At 40.5% G+C, this 24685-nt stretch overlaps 1 protein-coding gene across 2 annotated transcripts in view; it reads left to right on the forward strand.

The window, feature by feature from the left end:
• Positions 1-2111: 2111 nt before the first annotated feature.
• The window catches only part of egfra (epidermal growth factor receptor a (erythroblastic leukemia viral (v-erb-b) oncogene homolog, avian)), a 47948-nt gene continuing 25374 nt past the window's right edge, over positions 2112-24685 (forward strand). For both annotated transcript variants that reach the window (XM_058067147.2, XM_058067148.2), the window contains exon 1: positions 2112-2346. In XM_058067147.2, the coding sequence (XP_057923130.2) occupies positions 2199-2346 (148 nt within the window). In that variant the 5' untranslated portion in view covers positions 2112-2198. The remainder of the gene's footprint in view (positions 2347-24685) is intronic.

Genomic DNA, 24685 nt, shown 5'->3' on the forward strand with positions numbered 1-24685 from the left:
GGGTATTTCTTATGTCTTTCTTTGTCTTCTGTCAGCATTGTGGGCGCCTCAGTTAGACAAAGAGTCAAAATAAACACTCACTGTTTCATCAGCCCTGCTTGGCAGTAGATGACCACAATGTATCCCAGCACACATCCTCGACATTTTCTCATGCATTCCAACAGAAAAATTATTTCAATGTTAAGGTGTCTTGTCTGTCTGTACTTTTCCATGCAACGACTCCCCCCTCCAAAAAAAACCTCAACAACACTGCAGGTCCATCCGGGTCTTGTCATGCAAAACAGACATGTAAAGCCCACCCCCATACTGTCACATAAACACATTTTCTGCCTCACTAGGCAACCTAATAAGATTTCCAATGTGATTTACTGGCCCTGAAAAAAAGGAACATGTACTACTGTGACCTTTGAACTCAGCCATCTTGTGCTGGATATAATTCTACTTTTATCACCGGATTACAGACAATAATGTGTACTCGTTAGACTTTTTACCCCAGGCATCTTAGCTGTTCAAATGAAGCGTTAAGATTAAGCCCTGTTTTGATTAATTCATGGATTAAGAGGAGTGGCTTACCCACCTAACACTTTCAAAATAAAAGCATATATCTTCCTTTAACCAAAAACAAACAAGTAGTGCTATCACATTATTTAAATATAAATACAGTCAAATGATGATAAATTGAAGTAAAATACAGTTTGTTTTACATTATTGGATTTTTATTGATTATTAGTTGGGGATTTTTTGTGTGTTATTTCTATTTATTATTATATATTATATTTTATTATTTCTATATAGATTATACCCAATATTTTGAACTTCATATACTATATGATGCATCCATCATGCACCATCATTAACATTGTCTGTATTTCATTGTAAAGTGCCAAATCCAGGTTTAGAAACACCCATTGACTTGAGTATCGAGACATTTCCTCGATATTTTGAAATATACCGCTTGCAGTGAGCTGTGCATGTGTACTTTATGAAGTGACTTAGGAATATACCATATTGTAACCCCCCTGGAAATTGATTCCAGCTCTGGTTTTGAAGCACCATATTTAAAAAGGTCTTTGGACACAATTTTTCGGCCCTTTGTATTGAGTTGTGGTCTCCTATAGAGCAGCTACACACAATAACCAGGACAGAAAACTTTATAGATTTTCCAGAATCTGCACCTATTCCATCTGTATTTCCTTTGATTTGTGCTTCCTGCCAAAATGGTTTGTTTTAATTTATTCCCCCCACGGGCCGCCTCAGGGCATGCCTACTCCGCTGTGATTGGTCATACACCCAAAGTGCTTCCTAACTATGAACCATATAAGGAAGTCCGCCTCTCTGTGACATCACAAAGGCGAGGTTTTATTTTTTACCACGCCTTTTGAAACTGAGCGTTTTGAGCCATCCCAAACTTCTTCCAGGGCTCACTTCCAAATAAATACATTTATAGGTCAGAAAAGTGGAAAAAGCATAATAGGTCCCCTTTAAAGTTAGACCTGTTGTGTAGGTGTACCTAATAAAGTGACTGTTCTATTTTATGCATTGTATTGCAGTTGTAATAATAAAATTGACCCTGTTTGGAGCACCATATTGTCAAAAATCCTGGGATACTTCTAAGTGAAGTGAATAAAACAGTATTAAAATGACAAATCTAAGTTTTCCAAGCCATGCATTTAAAAAATTACGGTTTTTAGGCATTGTATTGAAAAAAGTAAAAAAAAAAACGCTGTTTAGTTGTATCCAATAAAGTGGCTAGTGACTTGTAAGCATATTGTATTTACTTTCAAATGCAGAGCTGTTGTAGTATATTGGATATTGGAAAAGTTTAAAATTAATTGTTAAAATAGGCATCATATTGAAAAAAAGAGACATAACTACCAAATCCAGCTATTGTTTGTGTCGTGCAGGTGTATCTAATGAAGTGTCCGGTGAGAGACTGCAGAGGAAGGGGGTAGGAACGAGGAACGAGGAACGAGGAACGAGGAACGAGGAGCGAGGAGCGAGGAGCGAGGAGGGAGGAGGGAGGGTGGCGCTGTCGAGTGCGTGTGCTCATACCTGAGGCCGTAGTGTCCTCCTCTTTGTGACGTCATCGCCGTTCCTCCTCGCGCCCTAAAAGTGCTGTGCGAAGTGAGTGCTTGGAGGAGGAGCTGTCAAAGTTGGAGTGAGGGAAGAAAAGGAAAGGAAAAGGAGACGAAGAAGTAATGCGTCTTTCCACAGGCAGTGGAGAACATCGCCGCTTTTCCTCGGTAACATTGTTTATCCCGAAGACGATGGCCGTCCGCCTGGTGGACTGGCTGACACTCACCTCTCTGCTCGTCCTGGGTTCTACGGTTCTGGCGGAAAAGAAAGGTAAGTCTGCCCGGGACTAGAATCAGTAGCTTTAGAACGGCTTGGTAAGGCTTTAGTTTTGCACTAAACAAATCTCAGCCTGGGAAAGTCGATGTAGTGTTGAAGGGGGGAAAAGTTTCTCACAGTCTCGCTGCTCAACCCGGCAGATCCTTGGTTCCGGTAAAGCAGCGTCACTCTTGGCCTGAAACGGCTTTTTCACATCTGGATAAAGTAGACTGCATTTTTTATAGCGTTTTACTGCGCCAATGTGTGTGTGTTTTTTTTTCTTAGCATTCTACTGTGCAAACCTGAGGAATGATTGTTTTGTTTTTCCAAGTGTTTTATGGTGTTTGGCTTGACTGCAAACAAAATGACCTGCTTAATCCTAATAAACCCACATTTAAGCATGCAATCTGCCAAAGTATCAGGCACACCTGCACAATCCAATGAGATCCAAGACAGGAAGTACAGGAAGTCCGCCGTTTACAAGACTAATCATCATAATAAAGAAGATATCATGTTCCAATAGCTATAATGCAACTACAACCACAACATTAATTAAATATTATTCATGAATAAATACCTCAAACCTGAACGGTTTTTGTTTGTTTTATATTAAATTAGATTTTACATGTGCACCTAATAAAGACACACTAATGATAATTTGTGAAGCACAGGAATGCAATGTCTCTCCTTGATCTTTGACGCATAATGAGCTAAATTATTAGTGTTTAAGAAATAGTTTTGAGATGAAGAAGATGATCAGTATGTCATTTACTCAAAGACTTTCTCATAAAGCAAACAGGTGTGGATCTTTTGTGGATTTTCTTTAGGGCCCTAAAGGATAAATCACAGGAAATCATCAACTTTTTCCATTGGCTTTCTTGAGCTGTGCTCCACAAGTCTATGTTGTGCGCTAGCTATGATTTAAAGGGTCCTGTAGCTGCAGACTACGCTTTGTTGTGATGAAATTACAGTTTTTGAAATTTGCATCTGGTGTTTTAACCACCATAAACAATGTGGATTGTTGATGAATCAAGTCTTTCAGCAGTTAGGAGTGGAGTGCATTACAGACTGCAACCATCAGAGGTACCGATGATTCATAACAGAGGAGTTGAGCTTCTGTATGTTTTTTAAAATTCAAAAACTACTGCATGCTCTAATTATAGTTGTTTATTAAGCTCATAGGGGTCAAAACTCAAAGGCAAGTTTAGGTCATTTAACTCCAACAGAACAACCACAGCTCCACAATAACTCTGCGTCGTTCTCATTATTCATCCTGAAATTGTTGACACTTAAATGTTTCAGATCATCAAACACATTTAAATATTAGTCAGTGGCAACACAGAAGGGTATGTGTAAAAAAAATTATTGCCCCCCGAGACCCCCATCCCCCCACCTTGAGATCTATCAGTCTGGAAAAGGTTATAAAACCATTTCTGAAGTTTTGAGACTCCAGTGAACCACAGTAAGAGCTCAGCAACAACTCATCAAAGAGGTCACAAAAGACCCCACAACGACGCCCAAATAACTGCAGGCCTCACTTTCATTGAGGTCATTGTTCATGACTTCACTTCACGAAGACACTGGGCAAAAACGGCCTGCATGGCCGATGAAAACCACAGCTAAACAAAAAGAACTTTTACGGCTTGTCTCAATTGAGGATCTCGATGACATTTTGGAAAATACTCTGTGATCTGATGAGACATTTTTGGAAGACATGTGTCTCATTACATCTGGCTTAAAGGTAATGTTGCATTTCAGAAAACGAACATCATACCAACAGTAAAATGTGGTGGTGGTAGTGTGATGGTCTGGGGCTGTTTTGCTGCTTCAGGATCTGAAAGACTTGCTGTTATAAATTGAACCATGAATTCTGCTTTTGGCTTTTTACTGATCACCGAGTCGCCTCAGTGGATCTTTTTGGAATTTTTTTTTCTACCCAAAAATTCCTGAATGTCCGGCGATGTGTTTGGGATCTCAAGCTGAAACAAACTTGATTTCTGCAGCAGAACAATGATCCAAAACACACCGACAAGTCCACCTCTGAATGGCTTCAGAAAAACAAAATGAAGACTTTGGAGTGGCCTAGTCAAAGTCCTGACCTGAATCCTATTGAGATGCTGTGGCATGGCCTTAAAAGGTGCTCCATGCTGGAAAAGCCTCCAATGCGGCTAAATTACAACAATTCTGCAAAGATGAGTGGGACAAAATAGTTCCACAACGCTGTAAGAGACTTTTAATTGCAGTTGTTGCTGGTAAGGTTTGCCACGTTCACTTTTTCATGCAGGCCCATGTAGGGTAGATTAGCCCAGCAAAGGAGAAGTGCTCATTGATTTAGACAGATTTGTTAACAATATTTGAAAGAAATTGGCTTTTTGTGTACATTGAAAAAGTTTTACATCTATGAGTCCAGCTCATGAAAGTTAGGAAGAAAAATAATACTGGATTTATTGTATGTTTATATTTTGTTGCGTATATACAACTTAAACCTTTAACTTTAGTCATGATTTGGAGTGCATCGGAAAGTAGAAATTCAAAACAAAGCTCTTGTTGACCACATTCAATAAATTGCACAACACAGCAGCAACAGAACCAATGTTGTAATAATGATAAGGAGCAAACTGCTCAGTCAGCATCGATAGTGCGGATGTGCAAACAGTAGCATGGCAAGTGTAACATGTATGAGTTGAATAGCACAACCAACCTTATTATTATAGTGTATGCAGAGGTAAATAAAACTGCTTGTTTCTGACCACTCATGGGACATCAAATGCAGTACATTGTTAATAAACCATTGACAAGGTTTTTTACCTGGTGCTCATTTGAGACGCCACTGGTCATTTGCTTTTTTGGACTATGCCCCTGGCAGCTATAGGAGAGTCTGTGTTTAATTGAATGGAGGAGTGAACTGGGGCACTTATGGTATGTGGAAAAACATCATTTAACTAAGATTTAGTTATGTACCAGTGTAGCTCAACACGATTCTACTTGTTACCAGGCAGAATACATGTGGCTCAATCATAACAGTGAAAATAAATAACATACGACCTTGAGATGTCTCGCCAATCAGAACAAAATCAAAACAACCTCAAAAAGTTAATTTTATTTATAATTCTTTGCCTTGTTCTTAATGCAGAGTTGACCTGTGACTGTATGACATGATGCTCAATACGTCAGGACAATTTGAGTCTCCTTCTGAGAATCCTTGGTTGGAATAATGTTCCTAGGCATTACAAGAGGAGACATTGATGTTTATGGTGTGACTCAGGGCTGCTGAAGGCCAGATGTCAGGGGAGAAAGTGACCAGAGGTGTTACCGTACTTCCTAATGACCCCAAGTTCCTATCAGCATGAATCATCCACCGCTACGCTCTGCTGTATTTGCTGTGGTGCACAACATGCAGGTTGAGTCTCTCTGCTGCAGGTTTCATAAATCAAACACATTTTGAGAGTCAAAAAAAGGACAGAGCTCCTAAATATATCCTCTAAACAAAAACGGCAGCGACGTTGTATTGAAACCAGAGGAGAACAACTGAGCCTAATTTATATTCCCAAAGAAATTCTAGTTCCTGCATGCGGTCAATTTTAGTGTAATGCTCCGTCATGTTTTCCAAGAAAAAGGCAAACATTATTGGAAAAAGATGTCAGGCTATAGAATTGAATGTAGTTCAGTTTATCGGCTTGTCGCCCTACTTCTCCATCTTAGTTAGATATTTTGGACAATTGTTGCTGTAGGTAAGGCCTTTTCTGTTCTCACGGTATGATTGACAGCCCTAACTTTTAGCATCTTTTGTTATGAACTAGAACGGAAATGGTGGACAAAATTATGTTGATTCAGAAATATCTTTATGATTATGCTAGTAGTTTGGTGTCAAATCTTATTCAGTTACATAATGGACATAAATCATCAAGCTCCACCTCTTTCATGCATATACAGCCTCATATAGGAACCACCATCATTTGCGGTAAGCTCATAAAATGACCCACAGCCCCACCGCATGTTATGACCGCCATGGTTATTTCCCAGATGACATGCTAGGCAGTCATGGCTAATAAAAAACTCTTCATTTTATTGTCTCTCAAGTGTCTCTTCCCACTCCCAAAAAAGTTCAGGCATAAGGTGAACCTGCTGAGAGTTATCTGAATGCTAATCTATCAAAGATGAAACTAATATGAAGGATGCGTTGGTGGATAAATCCTTAAATCCCTAAAGCACAAGAGCACAGGATGACCAGCTTATTGTAGCAATACGGCTTTCATTGTTTTTAGGATTACGGCAAATCTCTCACATTTCAATACAGAAGAGGAAAAGATTATCAGTTTGATATTTTGTCAAAGTCGTGCCACTTTCGAACTGCTTGTGTAAAGTAGCATTTTTACCACCATCAAGCTCAAATGTGACTTGTGTGTTGTGTAATGAAGCTGATTGCTCCTCATGGCAGTTATTTATAATAATCGCAATTTATGGATAATAATAATCCAGAAAGTTGGGAAAGCTGTTGTAGCGTTATGAAGTGATGGCCTCTTGTGTTGACTGCATTTGTCCAACAAGTACATCATTAGGACAATGATGAAGACATATTAGCGTATATGTAATACAGTGGTTTACAAACTGGGGGGGGGCCCGACGTTATGACAGGGGGCTCCCGTGAATAAGTTTCATAACTCTTTCTGCATTTTTTTTTCTCAAATATTCAGTTTTGGTAATACTATTTCAAATGGTTGTAGCTTGAAAATGGTTACAGATAAATGCACACTTTAAATGAGAAAAGTCATCACCCATCGTTTGTGATGGGAGTAAATTCACTCATCTAATTTGCATGATGACTTCACCAGATTCGGAAATGGTCAGATCCCCATCTCCACTATACCCAAAAAGCTATTTGAACCATCTCAGTCTGGCCTCTCTGACTTTATCTCCAAGGCCTCTAACATGTAATGTCCCTCTGAAGTACTTGTTCCTGATCCTATCCATCCTGGTCACTCCCAGTGAGAACCTCAGCATCCTCATCTCTGCTACCTCCAGTTCTGCTTCCTGTCTTTTCCTCAGTGGCACTGTCTCTAGACCAAACAACATGGCTGGTCTCACCACAGTTTTGTATACCTTTCCTTTCATTTTAGCTGAAACTTTTCTATCACACATCACACCTGACATTTTTTTTCCACTCGTTCCATCCTGCCTGCACACGCTTCTTCACCTCCTTTTCACAATCTCCATTGTTCTAAACTGTTGACCCCGAGTACTTAAAATTCTCCACCTTCTGTATCTCTTCTCTCTGTAACCTCACTCTTCCACTTGGGTCCCTCTCATTCACACACATATACTCCCTCTTGCTGCAGCTGCATTCCTCTCCTTTCCAGGGCAAACCTCCAATGTTTGTCCAACTGTAGGTTTGTGTCAAATAGTACATATTTTGTATACTGTTTTGACTAAATATAGATCGGGTAACAAAGGGAGGCTCAACCATTTAGGCTCTCAGTTTAAGTGCTCTCAGCAACTTTGCCATTAAACAGTTTTGCAATGTTCTCGGTTCATTTTCTGATGGTTGTTTGAATCAGTTAAATAAGTTTAATAATAAGTCATAAAATTGTTATTTGTTATATTAAATTTTGTTGTGAGCATCAGCTCACACCACAGCTTTAAAAAAAAATCCTAGGTAAAACCCTGAACGGGTTGTGACACAAAGGCTCAGTGTGATCGCAAGGCAGTATGGCCTAGTGAGAATACGCCCTCGTCTGAGTTTTTGTGTATTTTGACCCAATTAGAATTTAGATCTTGTAGAAATGGTCTGGGTTGCTGATTGAACATCAGGCTCAGATAAAAGCTCACAGGAGATTTCATATTTCATGTAGAGCTGCCCTCTAATCAGCTTAGCGATTGAGTTGTTAATAAAGTTGATATTCTCCAGGTCAAGAGGGCTAAGCCTTCCCGCCTGGCATGGGTCCAGTTTTGCACTCCAGGGTATTTGTACCAGGAGAGCATTCTCTATCTTCACCATACAATGATTATCATCAAGTGGTTTGTTGTGGTAATTAAAGGAGAGAGCGGTGACATTCATGGAGGTTGAACAGCTGTGAGACAGTGCAGTTAAAACAGAGTCCATGTGCACATTATGTAATGACAACAGTTTTTTATGGTGGCAAACACTACAAGAGTCTTTCCCCCCCTACTCGGTCTTCGGATTTAATCATGAAAGCATGTGGTAATGGAGATGTTGCACTTAAGTGTCCCACCAGGAAATTAATTTTGACTGCAATGAAGCATCGGTGGTGTTGTTGCAGCCCACGAGGCAATTAGGGAACGTTAAATGCCATCTGTGGAGGACAATACACTTTACTGCCGTGGGACTTTATGAATCTAATCACCGTCTTGCACCAGCTCCAAATATTATGTGACATCTTCCATCAGTTGGTCTTAAAATAGCTGCAAAGTTTACAATGCCTTTGTAATACCCAGGAGGTGATGTCGTGCTCATAAGCGTTTCAGAGAGAGATGCAAGGAATGACATCTTGTTTTCTTCCTCCGTAGCAGCCCATCACGTTACACTGCCGGCAGCCCCTATCATTGTAATTCACAGCTGGAAAAATTATACTTTACAAGCGCATGACAAGATAATTTGCTGGTGTGTTTTTGTATAATGTTGAAGACAAAGCTTTAGGCAAACACAAACGACACGATTAAGGAGTTCTAAAGCACTCGACGGAAGACTGTTATCTATTGTCTTTGTATGCTTGGTAAAGTGTTGATAGTTGGCCCCATAGATGATCTGACCACATTCAGCAATTTATGATATGCGGGTACCACCTGTTTTTAACATGATAATCATGTCAGTACCTTGGGGCTCCTACCAGAACCTGCTGGATGGATTATATAGTAGCTCGTTGGGCCAAAGGGTTTGTCTGGGGGGTGTTGTTGAAGATAACTAACACGTGGATTAGTGTTCTCCAATCTCCAAAGACCACATTTAGACTCAGACTCAGACTTAGACAGACTTTATTAATCAAAAAAGGGAAATTGCTTGGTTACAGTAGCTCAATTGCAAAATAAAAAAAACACACACTTAAATAAAATACAATGCAATATGAATAAAATATTATACTTACACTTTCTATACCGCTTACCCTCACTGGGGTCACAGGTATGCTGGAGCCTATCTCAACTGACTTCAGGCGAGAGGTTGTCGCCCGCCAATCACAGGGCACATATAGACACACGATCATTCTCACTCGCTTTCATACCTATGGACAAATTGGAGTCGCCAATCAACCTAACATGTTTTTGGAATGTGGGAGGAAGCCGGAGTACCCGGAGAAAACCCACGCACGCATGGGGAGAACAGCAAAATAATATGGTGGATCATCTTTTACACACAGGTGAGGTATTGTCGACCAGGATGACACGTGGAATGAATAAAATTCTTTAGCGTTAACTGTGTGAAAGGAACTGCAGGAGAGAATGTTAGAGAATGCACTACTACTGCCCCGCTATTATCTGAATTAGGATGCTAACATGCTAAACTAGGATAATAAATGCTCTAAAATAGTCAAGTCTCTATGATTGAACAAAATCCATTGCAAAAACATGGTCAACCTTTGGTTTGTTCAGGTATTGACAATTATTAGTTATTCTTCCTATTATTGGAAATACCGGAAATGGAACTAGTCTGTTCCAGGGTCAAACTGTCACCCTCAAAAAGCCTTTCTTGACTGTATAGGAAATGTTTTAGCTTGCATGTGAACTTAACTGTCAAAACAAGCGTAAAAATAAGAAAACGGTAAATAATCTACACACTCAGTCCAAAATGCATTCATGCACATCCTCATACACGCTGGCGGACAGGGAGAGAGAGAAGGAAGTCTAGGCCGTCATGATAACAACAGTCCCTGTTTAAAATGTTTGTCATACAGCTTGTTAAGCTAAATATTCCCTAATTAGATGGCAGCCTCAGGGCCCATACTTATGTTTCTCATCCTTTCACACATTGGTTGTTAGATGCCCTCAGCAAAGCTCCAAAAAGTGTCGCCTGAAAGCTCTCTGGGATGCTTTTTGCGTGTTGACATAGGGTCGTAAAGTCATGTCTACATGGCAAATTAAGGTCAGACTAGACAGATAAGTCTGTGTCAAAGAAGGCCAACAAAGTCCTGAATGAAGCTTTTGTCGCCATTCCGAGAGGGGGGGCGTTTAGTCTGCATATAGAAGGAATGTCAAAGCATTTATCTTGTCCCCCACTTGCATATTCAACAAAGTTCCACCTCATTATTTCCAGTTCCAATTCAAATAGTGTAAGATGAGCATGCAAAATATCAATAGAAGGCCTTCCTAAACATGTGATGGGCAATAAGAAACGGGCGTGCATTGAATGGATCAGTCAATAAGTACTTTTGCATGTCTCTACTTTTAAATTGCCCTTGTAATCTACCGTGTAATTTCATAGCAAAGCGTGTGTGTGTGTGTGTGGGGGGGGGGGGGGGGTTATTAAACACCAGGCAAGCCTGATCAGGTCGAGCATAATTAAGAATTAGAGATGCACTTTTATGTAAACACATCCACCCACAACACGATGAAATAGTTTGATTTTGCCAAGTCCGACTGTGTCAAAACATCGAAAGTGCCTCAGCATGCCGGATCACTTTCCTTGAGATTTTCTGAAAAATGTAGCTAATTTCTGTAGAAAAAAATGTATCCACTAACAAGACGACCCATTTAGTTTAAAAGACCAGCTCAAAGAGGACCACACAGGAAGCAGCCGAGATGTCCCATACATCAGCTGCTTGACAAGCTTCTAAGACATTTGTGGAACCATTGTTCTCCTCGCTGTAGGGGATTCCTTTGTACAACCAGAAGAATTGAAGAGATACACCTCAGACTGACCTCAAGGGGAAGTGGTCCCACTAACCACAATAAACCACAAATAGCCAGTGAGGAGTGTCGCTGTACATCTTTTGACTTCCTTTGCTTCCCTCAACCAGTATACATTTGAGACCAACTTGAGTTGAGACCAACTTTGTATCATGTAAAGATGCATATAAGCCAACGACTACTCTAGAAACTGATCAATAATCGAATAGTCAAACCTTGTCCCGAAATGCAACATAATAGCGTTCAGTATGTTCCATTGCAGTGCAAGCAACAACCACAATAATAAACAAATAAAATTAAATGACTAGAACATCATGGGTACTGAAGAACACAGCATAAAAATGAGAAAAACAATAATAAATACAGTCAAACCTCAGTTTTCGAAAGCCCCGCTTTTTGTATGATTTGAACATTTTTGCCAAAATTTGGCTCTGGTTCTCGTACACTGTCTCAGTTATTGTACAATATTGTGTGTAAGAAACTCATCTGTTTGCTCTTTACTGTATCATTCAGCGGAATGTAGTGCCCCAACAAAGCACAGTATGCATTACTGACTCACTGTCTGTGCATTTTTGATTGACAGATAGTGGCTACCCCCTCATGCCCCCTCACTGTAGCTGCACGATAAGTGGTTAGCGTGCAGTCCACACGGCTAGGAGACCCAGGTTTGATTCCAAATTGGCAACTCCAAATTGTTCATAGGTATGAATGTGAGTGTGAATGGTTGTTTGTCTATATGTGCCCTGTGATTGCCCCGTCTCTTGCCTGAAAACAGCTGGGATAGGCTCCAGTATGCCTGCGACCGTCGTGAGGATAAGCGGTATAGAAAATGAACCCACCATGGGGCAGAAGAAAGTTGGGAATGCCAGCAATTTGATAAAGACGTTGGCAAACATTATTGCGTTCAAGAAATAACTCATCGGAAAGAACGAAACTGGTGTCCCTTCCTCCCCACCTTCTCCACTCGTTTCTGTCTTCATTGAAGCTAAAAATTAGGTTAAATGTTAATTTGTCCATATAATTGCTTTATTAGTGCTTTGTTTGTCTTATATGTTTTTTTAGCAATTGAGGATTATTTCAGTCTGAGCTCACCCAGCCCAAAAACCTAAACCGGGTTGGTCGGAAAGGCATCTAACATGTAATAAAAACCCAATCTTTAAAATGTACAGTGCATCCGGAAAGTATTCACAGCGCTTCACTTTTTCTACATTTTGTCATGTTACAGCCTCATTCCAAATTGTATTAAATTAATCTCTTACCTCAAAATTCTACACAAAATACTCCATTATGACAATGTGAAAAAGTTTTTTTTTTTACTTTTTTTGAATTTATTAAAAATAGAAAACAAAAAAATCACATTTACATACGTAAGTATTCACAGCCTTTGCCATGAAGCTCAAAATTGGTCCCAAGGTCCCAATGAGCACAGTGGCCTCCATTATTCGTAAATGGAAGACGTTTGGAACCACCAGGACTCTTCCTAGAGCTGGCCGGCTTTCTAAACTGAGCGATCGGGGAAGAAGGGCCTTAGTCAGGGAGGTGACCAAGGCCCCGATGGTCACTCTGTCAGAGCTCCAGCGTTCCTCTGTGGAGAGAGGAGAGCCTGTATGGTAGAGTGGCCAGACGAAAGCCATCAGACCAGAGAATTTTGTTTCTCATGGTCTGAGAGTCATTCAGGTGCTTTTTGGCAAATTCCAGACGGGCTGCCATGTTCCTTTTACTAAGGAGTGGCTTTCGTCTGGCCACTCTACCATACAGGCCTGATTGGTGGATTGCTGCAGAGATGGTTGTCCTTCTGGAAGGCTCTCCTCTCTCCACAGAGGAACACTGGAGCTCTGACAGAGTGACCATCGGGGCCTTGGTCACCTCCCTGACTAAGGCCCTTCTTCCCCGATCGCTCAGTTTAGAAGGCCGGCCAGCTCTAGGAAGAGTCCTGGTGGTTCCAAACGTCTTCCATTTACGAATAATGGAGGCCACTGTGCTCATTGGGACCTTCAAAGCAGCAGAAATTTTTCTGTATCCTTCCCCAGATTTGTGCCTCAAGACAATCCTGTCTCGCAGGTCTACAGACAGTTCTTTTGACTTCATGCTTGGTGTTTGTGCTCTGACATGCACAGTCAACTGTGGGACCTTATATAGACAGTTATTATATTTCCAAATCATGTCCAATCAACTGAATTTACTGCAGGTGGACTCCAATTAAGCTGTAGAAAGATCTCAAGGATGATCAGTGGAAAAAAGATGCACCTGAGCTCAATTTTGAGCTTCATGGCAAAGGCTGTGAATACTTATGTAAATGTGATTTTTTTGTTTTCTATTTTTAATAAATTCAAAAAAGTCACAAAAAAAAACTTTTTCACATTGTCATAATGGAGTATTTTGTGTAGAATTTTCAGGTAAGAGATTAATTTAATACAATTTGGAATGAGGCTGTAGCATGACAAAATGTAGAAAAAGTGAAGCGCTGTGAATACTTTCCGGATGCACTGTATTGTGAAAATCAAACAACACAGTGGCCTTGTTCCCCTTTTTTTGCGTGTGAACACGACACCTGACGAGATGGGAGGATAACTGCCAGATTTTTTTCCACCTTTCCTTTGGGGCCCAAGAGGGGATCGGATCATGGAAAGGACCATAAAATGGAGCTTTGTTAGCGTGAACAAACCAGATAACCAAGATATCTATGACCACGTATAGACACTTTCTCCAGTGAATCCAAAGTGAAGAAGAAGTGTATGTACTGTGTTTGTCCCGCTAAGATAACATACTTGATGAACAGAGCAGAAGTAATGTCTCACTTGCTGAAGGGAACTAAGGCAACTTCTTCCTTTTGATGACCAGCCAATATACTGTATCTCAGATACCTAAGAAAAAGCAGCAATGCCGCTAAAAACAGAACCACCATTGTCTCAGAGTGACACCAAAATCCTTCATCTCAACTCTTTAAAGTCTCTCAAAGTCACACATGGCACGCTGTTTTCTGTGAGAGAGGGGGTGGCATTGAGCAATGATCTTCCAACTCCTATTGGCCAAGGCCAAAAAACACACTCGCAACTACTAGGTCTGCACCAGCAGATGGATGTCTGGAAAGATCGTCAAGAGAAGCTGCAGCAGCCTGAAATGCTGGAGTGTCTCACATTACAAGATCGCAACCTTTATTTCACGACCCACATCCATCTTTTCCCACAGAGTGTGCTTTAATGATAAGAAAAGGCAAGGTTTTCATCATGGAAAGATTTGTGGAAGATGAGGAAAACTGAAGTGCACTGGCTGCAGGGCTGGAGACGATTGTATGTGCTACATAGTATATTCGGTTGAGTCAGCTAACACTGTGTTGCATGTGCTATTATTTTTCTGACAAATTGCTTTAAACTCCATAAGTCTTTGACTTGACATTTCTCACACGGCTTTTCAATACACTCACTGTAACATTAGGGCGTTTCGTCGAATCAGAAATCTTCAGGGGACTGACAAGAATGTGTCAGTCAACACTTTGTCTTCTCTGCAAATTCTATAGATATAAAAACAGATAAAAAATAGGCGGGTAACAAGCATCTTAGTTTTTGTACACTACTGCATTTTACGAATAAATCCATTTGCTCTGTACTGTATAAATCTGCTGCGTCAAGTGACCAAACAAAGCACCCTACGTATTTGCTGACTCACTGTCTGTGCATTTTCTATTGAGTGTGATTGTGTGAAGGTGCGAGGAGTGAAGTGGGCCCAGACACAATTGGCCTAGTGTCATGGCGCCCCATATTTATACTGGTTAGATGCTAACGGTGTAATATTGACTTATTTCCTGCGCAGAACTAGAATGGCACTCAGTAAAGCACAGGTCTCCACCAAGCTAGAAACAATCTAAAACATTGCTCTCTGATTCCTGCACTTTTTCTTATGGGTTTTACAAAAAGCAAGTTGTACCTGCTGGATCTGGTGGGTCCCTGCCCCACTTGGTTGCTTTCTCCCTTGGCCCATTGTAGCTTTCCTGTAATCCTTCTAGCTAACAAAGAAGCCAGGTAACACATAATGATCAAAACATAACATCGCATGAATTTTTTGGTTAGTGGTTTGGGGTAACATGGCTTAGGTTGTAGAGTGCTCATCTCACAACCTGTAGATTGCTGTTTCATTCCTCAGTCCCCTGTCACCATGATGAAGTATCCTTGAGCTAGATCCTAAACCCCCAGTTGCTCCTGAAGTTGCGTCATCATTCGGTGCGAAGGTCAAAGCCATTTCTGTACCTTGCAGGTAGAAAAGCCATGTACTTGTAATTACTCAGATAAATATATTTTATCCAAGAGGAGACTGAGGGCAGTCAGAAATCAGGCCTGTGCAGCAAAGTGGAGACTGTGGAGTACAAGGAAACAACAACAGGAGACTGAATTAGGATGAGAAATAGTAGTCAAGTAGCATGTAGAGGAAACGGAGGCATGACTGTCTAGTAGGATTTGTCGTGTGGACAATGTGGCAATTTAATTTATTGTCCTAAAAAAAGACTGTTTCCTTGCTCGTCTGTGCTTAAAGATACCTAAAGAGTGTTTTCAAACATAGTTGGGCCACTTGTGTTCAGTAACGTCGCTGATAAGGAAAAACAAACGTCTGGTCCAGCATGTCTGCTACCTGTGATGACTGATACAAAGCAGCCCCTCCGGGTCCATGCATGAGGGGGCGGCCTTGAAACACCGCCCCTCCTCTTCCCCCTCCTCTAGTCAGTCATAATCATCCCAAACAAGCACCGTGTTGTTTTGGGGAGGCTTTGTTAAGCACGTCAGGGGCAGGATAACACCCCCGCCGCTTCCAACAATTGCTCTAGTGGAAAATACTTCGAGAAGGGCCCCCCCCCCCCGAGAGTTGGCAGCAGCATATAGTTGCATTTCAAACATTTCAGCTTGATGTGTCATGTACTGGGTGCCGGATACAAATTCTCTCATTGCTCTTGCAAATTAAATCAGCCAAATTCTTCGGTGACAATGATTACCAGAGCCCCCCCCCCCCCCCCCCCCCCCCGCCCCCCCCTCCAAATCCCCAACCCTCCTGAAGCGACTACTCATCAGTGGGTTTAACGGCCTGCTGATGTGTAAAGCAGAGGTTCACCTGGTGAGTAAGCATTCTCACTCCAATCCTTGGGGCTTTTCTGGAATATTCCTTTTATGGGGTCTCTTAAGGGGAGGAGTTGCTAAAGCTCCCAACAGAGGAGGTGTTGACAGAAATGAGCCAACGCTTGCTCTAAAAATAACAATCAATAGTTGATTATGTCCGTTTTAACCCAAATGTGGCGTTATCTGACCTGGGCCTGGCTGTGTTGCAACAGGAATGCTTGGAGCAAACCAACTGGGGATTCCCAAATCACAGCTGCAGGAATCATGTGTGAAATCCAGGTTTTTTTTTTTTTGCCTTGTGGTTGTTGTTTTTCTTCCCGCCTTCTTCTCTTTTCCAAGCATGCCTCTGCAACGGTTTTGTATGGGGGGGGGGGGGGGGGGGGTTGAGGAGTGAGTTAGCAGGAGCGTGCTCGCCCGCCCACTCCCTCTCCAGCCTTCCTCTTCTGCTTCCTGTGGGATTGAAGAGGAGTATGGCTTTAACAGGGAGTGGGGGGGCGCTTCTTGGCTGGAATGGTCCTTTTAACAAGGAGAATGCGAGGAAGTGCATTTTAATAGAATGGGGGGCACATTATTGGAATTCAAATGGGAAGGACTCGGTGGGCTTATGTCGGTTATGAATAACAGGAATGGGATTGTTTGGGGCCTTTGCAAAAGGGAAATTTATCTGACTCATTATATATACTGTATACTACGCTGGTTATTTCAGCACAGCTGTGTGTACATAATCCCAATAAATGAACCTGGGGGCTCACAGTATGTCTGCTCACAATAAGGTGTGTCATTGAGTAGTCAATGCACAGTTACATATTGTTTGTCGAGCATTTTCATTGTACCTATGTAAAAAAAAATTGTTTACTTTAATTTACTTTGCACTATTAACCCATGAGTGAAATTGGCCGATACAGATACTAATTACATACATGCAGTGTAAAGGTTTGCATGTACTACTAGCTATATTAGGGGTCACCAGGTTTTTTTCTGGTGAGAGCTACTTTTACAAAATGAAAATGGCCATTTTTGTAACATTGATATTCATAGCAGGGCGGCACGGCGGTCTAGTGGTTAGCGCGCAGACCTCATAGCTAGGAGACCATCTCTGTGTGGAGTTTGCATGTTCTCCCCGAGCATGCGTGGGTTTTCTCCGGGTACTCCGGTTTCCTCCCACATTCCAAAAACATGCTAGGTTAATTGGCGACTCCAAATTGTCCATAGGTATGAATGTGAGTGTGAATGGTTGTTTGTCTATATGTGCCCTGTGATTGGCGACCAGTCCAGGGTGTACCCCGCCTCCCTGCGACCCTTGTGAGGAAAAAGCGGTAGAAAATGAATTAATGAATGATATTCATAGCTTATTTCAACCCAAACAAAACCAGTACGCTTTACCACGAACAAAATGCTGGTATCCATAACTCACCTTTTGTATTTCACAATGCATTTATTTTTAGTCTTCTCACATTATTCACTGAAAACCTGAATGAAAAGCAGGTTTATCCACGCATCCGCTGCCTTCTGAAGCGCAGATGAAGCCGATTCCCTCCTCTGTGCCCGTAGGAGATCGTGTGATATCAGTGTGCACATCGCCTGTTTCAAGCACGTCGCAAACGCTCACACGTCAGACTCATTGCGCGTCACACATCATCCAGAGTCTGACACGTCCCTGCACACAACAAAAGTTCCTCCTGCACTTAAAGTGCTACATAGTGTCTGCATGCTCCCAAAACCATACTAAGGTGGCCCACTCTTGCAAGTACAGCAGGTTGGGACTGGGGCTTTATATCCGCTGCCTGACAGATGATCACATTGTGAGCCTCAAACTCACCACACCCTGCCAAATGATCGCCCTGGTGAGACATTTTTGAGTCACGTTTTGCCGGGTGCAAAAAACTCTCATAAAGACGGGAAGTCCAACACACGGAGCTGATTGGCAGAGGGGATTGGTGTTTTAAAGTAAGTATCGGATGACATTGATACCGTCATTTTTCACTGATATCAGCCGATACTGATCTGTGGCCGATTGATTGGAGCACCCCACTTGTCACCCAATCTTTGTTTACAATGCTAAGTTGTATTTTTATGTAATATTATATCAACTGTTAAAATGTGCCAAAAGCACTCATTCAAGCTACAGTCGGTGTTTTCATTAGAACTGACCTTATTATTATTACTGGTACAGTATATATTTTATGGCCCATAAATAAATGAACGATGTCCTGCGGTATACATCTTGGCCATCCACAACCATATACAGTATCTAGACCTTTTCTCGTCACTCATTGCTTCCTGTTAGATTCCGCCCATTCGTTGTCCTCCCCCGGAGACGAGAATCAGCTACCATCTGGTGCAGCATCACAGGGTAGCCGCCTGGAGTGGATCCAGTCCAAAGATCTTCCTGACATGTCACACATTTTTCATTTTTTTTAAATCGTTTTTGTACTTACCCCCCCTTTTTTCCGTCTCTGAGGCGTGGATATGGTTTCCTTTTGGGCCTGAGGCATCTCCCACTCAAAGGAAGAATGTATTTCCTCTTTTAAAGCGGACAGGATATCAATATCTTTAAAATCACACTCATAAAAAATGTAGGATACAGTTCATGTATAGATCCAGTTTTTTATTAAACATTGCAATTATAAAAGAAACGATGATCGAAATGCGAATACAGGTGAAGTCCTGACAACATATTAAAAACAAGCAATGAGAGGATTTTTTTTATTCATCATAAAACTATCGCAACAATAAGTAATTGTCGAAAAACACTGAAGGTTCAAGTTCAGGGTGTGCATGGCCCAATTGACTTGTTTTTAAGGTTTTGCATGGAATTAGGTGCTACAACTGCAATGACTACTTTATTGTTTGTATATACATCTTACCATCATTTTAGTTGAGTTATTTTATCCAGAATTTGGATAATATAGGTTATGAATGCAGTTTTGCATGCCGCTTGAGACGCAGTCTGTCGTCAGCCCGCAGGAAGCAGCTTTGCTCTGGTCTCGAGAGAGGCACAAGCGACTCACTCTCTGAAAACAAGCCCAAAATTGGGAACTTGCAAGTGACTTCACAAAAAAAAACAAGGTTAAAGTTGCTTATAATAAGTGGACCTGGCAACACTGAACAGACGTAATGTCCTTGAATGCAACTCGCGTTCTTGGTTCTTGTCTTGCAGGAGAATAACATCGAGTAGGGACTTACTGTCCTGTCCTTCCAACACACAGCAGCAGATATCTGCTGGAGAAGAGTGTGCCATGAAGAGAGATAGCGTGTCACCACAGCAGCTCATGTTGTTTTAAACACTACCTTTTTTAAATATCAAATATTTGAGAAGTTTGAGCTGAAAAATTGAGGTGTGATGGTGGGTTCCGTAGCTAAAGCAGTTGTGAACCACTGTATTACAGCAGAGAGGTAAGGACATATAGCAGGGGTCGGGAACCTTTTTGGCGAAGAGAGCCATGAAGGCCAGATATTTTAAAATGTGTATCTGTGAGAGCCATATACATTTTTTTAAACATTGAATGCAATAAAATGTGTGCATTTTTATGTAAGACCAACAGTTTTAGATAATGGGCTCTAATTACGTAGACCAGGCACACTACCCCACGCCAATGGGGTGTAGCCAGCACACTTTTGTGAGCAGCGCAGTGTCTAATAATAAATCAAATACTTGTTGCCATTAATACAACTTCTGCTGCTGCATAGTTTTGCACCGTACTCCGTAGACGTATTTCATTCTTTTGGCCATCTTCGTCAGAAGGCTTGGTTCTGCAGCTTTAGCTATTTGACTAAAGGAGGAAAGTTTACATTTACATGTTTTTTTGACATCTCAATGACCGAGGTAGACTACAGCATTACCCAGTAATAATCAAGTTTTGGTGTTTGACCTGGAAAATATCATCAGGAAAGATAGATATGGTTGGCCGTATTGCAACAGAATATAGATGGATGAATTAAAATGCATAAGAAAGTTGTTGATTTTGAATATTATTTTTAACAGTCATTTCTGTGATGGTTTACTTTAAAATGTTAGCAAAAATACATTTTTATTGTGGTAAGAAATGCTTGAGAGCCAGATACAGTCATCAAAAGAGCCCTACCTGGCTCCCGAGCCGTAGGTTCCCTACCTCTGACATATAGTATAACCACTTCTGCAGCTTAGTTGTTCAGAGAATTTAGGAGGAAGTATGCATAGAAAGAAATGAGGAAGTTGATTATTTTATGTTTTTTTTTTCTGATGCTAAAGGTGAGGAGCAGTGCAACCTGATTTTAAGCAAAAAATGATTTGTGTACACCCGGGAGATCTAATGAGAACTATGGGAAGGAGGGTGTTATCATTTAGCTCTAAATAAGGCAACTCGGTGATGATTTGCAGTGTTACATAAGATACTTTGGTGTAATGCTGTTGACAGGGAAGGGGAAATAAACAAGAATGCCAGTTAGCATCCTAACAGGCCTTTGATTATGTATATGTTTTCACATAATTGAATGAGCAGAATGTGGATGAGGCATAATTCAATTGCAGGTAGCAAGAGTCAGGAAGCGAATGGAGCTCACTCATTTCTCTTGCGTACTGCAAAAAAAAAAAAGAAAGAAGTGATTTAAATGCGTATTGGATGTCTGAAAAGAAACCATTAGATGGCTTTTGAGGAGTTATTTCATCGTTCCAGGGTTTGAATTTGTGGACTTTTTTATTGTTTTGTCTGAAAACACAGTATGATCCATGATGTGACTGAGGAACATCCATCCATCCATTTTTTAATGGCGCTTATCCTCACTTGGGTCAACGGCTCTGTGTGCTGAAGCCTTTTAATTGAGGAACTTAAAACCTGAAATTTATGTCCGGCCAAGGTCTGATTTAGCGTTGTTGTCTAGAGGTAAATCTTTAAGATATTGCTTTAGTTTTGCTCTGTTTAGTGTCACCCATTCAAATGGATTTGATGTCAAGCGATGCAAGAAGAAAATAAAATGTAAAATAATAAAATGTATTGTTCCAATGGTGCTTGCTTAACGGCATGCAAGCAATGTGCAATAACCTTTTAGGCAATGTGACTTTGGGTAAGCTGGTTGCTTGGCAGTTGAGGTTAAAGTTTGCAGGTATGACTGTCAACAAGTTTTAAGATAATGGTAGAATTAATTACATTTTTTGTGATCAATTAATACATTTTTGTATTTTTTTTTAAATTTAATTTCTATGTACTTCTTCCTCTTCTTTCAAAACTGTGGCCTGGGGCCCGCGACAATAAAAAAAATAAACAAGAAAACTTAAAAAAACAAAAAGTCATAGTAATAGTAAAAGTAATAGTAAGACCAGTTTAACTTATGACACAAAACATACAGGCTGATTTCTGATAGTCTTAGCATATCTACAACATACATTTTAGTCTATTTACAACATAAAAATGACTGAATGTGTCCCTGCCCTATATCACTTCTGCATGAAAAGAAAGCTTATGCGATTTCTTACTGTGTGTAAACGCACACACACACACACACACACACACACACACACACACACACACACTAGATCCTGTAGCCTCCAGAAACAAACATCTACTTGCATACACACTTGACCCGCAATGTTAGTCCCCAGTAAACAGAACAAGGTCTGCAGCTCGAGAAAGCAAATGTGTGGTTGATCAAGTCCTGCTAAATGATACATACTGTACATGTATAATAATCCTACTGCACACAAACACAGCCACTCCTTGCTGCTGGACTTGATACCTCCATATGAGGGCAGCAGGAAGTGAAGCAACGGCTAACTAGCTTTGTCACTCATAGTCTGCGTAAGCACGAGACCCTGCCCACCATTTTGTCCTGTGCTCAACCATCAAATCTCCTCTCCCTCTAATATTTTGGTCATCTTATTGTAAAGTAGAATCATCATGTTTGTGACATTAAAAAACTTGTGATACAAGAAAATTCTAAACATTACATGGAAATGTGTCATGGCCAATAACGCAAGTTGCGAAAGCCACAAAAGGATTGTGATCCTGTGGAAAGCGCTGTAATTTTAAGTCATATTAATACTGAGATAGACGTCTCTCCATTCCGGTTTGAACATGGCTCCCTCACTCTATCGCATAAAAAAAATTATGTCTGTTTGTGATTTACTACGACCTATTAATAGGAGAAAAAAATGCATATTATTATATATGCAAAATTTAGGACTCTTGGCCTAAATTAAGCATTTTCAAGCACAAGATGTTGAGGAACTGCCTCTGGGTGTCACTAGTAGTACGAACCAGACTTGATCGCCAACGACAGGCTTTTATTGCCAGTATAAATGATCTCACAGGCACAATCATCATAATCACATTAATAACACAGGCTACTGTTGTGGCCGTACTCCAGCTAAAATCCAACTCTGAATCCCCGACGTCACTTCCTGACCACACACCCGGAAGACATTTATTGATACACACACGATTCTTATTTACAGTATGTCTTAAATGGATTATTTCCTCTCACTATATCTACTATATAGAGGAATATGAGTGTAAAGTAACTATAGGGGTGTTATTTCATGTCTAGAGGGCTCTAATAATATTAAAAACCCTATGTACAAGAGAAGGTCATGAATAGATTGTAAAATATTGTGTTGGGGTATCACATTTGATTTGTAAATACATAAGGAATCCTACTTTTGTGGAAATTCACTGATTGCGGTCGCGTCTGGAACCATCTAATGTCATAAACAAGGAATTACTCTATTTCTTAAAATGAGAAAAACAGCATTGTACTTTGTACTTTGAGCGTTGTACACTGTTCTTTTAGCAGATAATATATATGATAGGCTCCCACATACCACCACAGCGATATTGAGGACAGGCGGCAGAAAATTGATGGATGATAAATAATATATAATATATAATATTACATATTATATATTATATATACATATTATAATATATAACAGCTTCACTTAATAATTTTAAAAAAATATTTATTTATAAAACATGCTGTTTTATAGTTGAATACGGCCTGTTAGTAAAAATATGCATATTTAAGCCAATTGTCCTGCCTAAATTTAGTATTTCCAAGCATCAAACTAGCTAAATGAACTAAAATACAAATGTAAAGCATTTCGAGCACTGAAATTGTGGTATGTAGTATTCCACACTGGTCACTAGGTGTCAGTAATGTTACAGTAATGATTATTGGGGGTATTGTTTGAGAAACGTGGGAAAATGCCGAAAATGTGGAATTTTGGGAAAACAGGGAATTTTTGGAATGCGGAAAATAGCCAGCGTAAATGTGTTGAATGAGCGCAATGTTTTGTGTTGCAGTGGTTTGAATTTATTAATTTGGTAAATGTGAATGTGATAGGAATATTTAATGTTTAGAGAACTCTGATAATGTTAAAAATTGTATTTAGAAGATTGTAAACAGATTTTCCGTGCTCTAACTACGAAAATATTCCATTTATAAATAATGAATTTCTACTTTTCAGAAATTCACTTAACAAGACAGGGCTCGACAATAACGATGTACCGATGGCCCGGGGCAAGTTAAAACAAAATTCGGGCAAGTAAATCTAATCAGTGATATTCCCGTCGGGCAAGTGCACTTTGGCATGCCATACTGCCAAGAGGTTTTTTTTAAAGCGGTTCTTGTTGGGTGTTGGTAAAACATGGACTGCGGAATTCCGGTGGCAATTTGCAAAGCAATCCTTGCAATGGACCAATCAGAATCGTTTATTTAGACCGCGGTCCGTAATCCACAGTCCGCGTTGTACCCACACCCGTTGTTCGCGATCAACCAATCAGCGATCGTTTGACTACGAAAACATCCATCATGGCGTCGCTGCCAACATCATCTAAATCTGAAGGAAACAGCAAAAATTGATGAACCTCTATCGTTGCATGGTTTTTATTTCCAAGGCAGCATGAAAAACAACTTACTGGCCTGTTGCAGACTTAACTAATTAGCTGGGCGCACGGCAACCGAACTTCTCCTTTTTTCCCTATCGTTCCTATTCTTTGGTCCCAAAACGCCCGCTCCAAGACCGCGAGCTGAACATGACTGCCCCCAGCGTCCATGCATGAAACTACAGCCCGGAATACAACACACACGCAACGCTACAGTATTATTTATTTTATTATTTTATTTATTTGAGATTCTCATGTGATGCCACAAAAGATTACATGATATCATTATGACAGTCTTTTCATTTTACATGGGGCAAGTTCGGGCAAGTAGTTCTCAGCTTAAGGATTCCCTATGGGCAAGTCATTTTGGTTTTTAATGTAGAGTCCTGCAAGATCGGGTCAGGAACCAATTAACTGCAATAAATGAGGGATTATTATTTGGTATGACGGTATAACTTTTTTGTACAAAATATTAGAAAGTCAGTATGATGCACTTGTACATACACCACTGTCGTCAGTATATTGTTCAATGAATGG

Source organism: Doryrhamphus excisus, linkage group LG6 (assembly GCF_037039965.1).
Source record: "Doryrhamphus excisus strain RoL-2023G ecotype Guam linkage group LG6, RoL_Dexc_Guam_v1.1, whole genome shotgun sequence".
Classification (NCBI taxonomy): Eukaryota; Metazoa; Chordata; class Actinopteri; order Syngnathiformes; family Syngnathidae; genus Doryrhamphus; species Doryrhamphus excisus.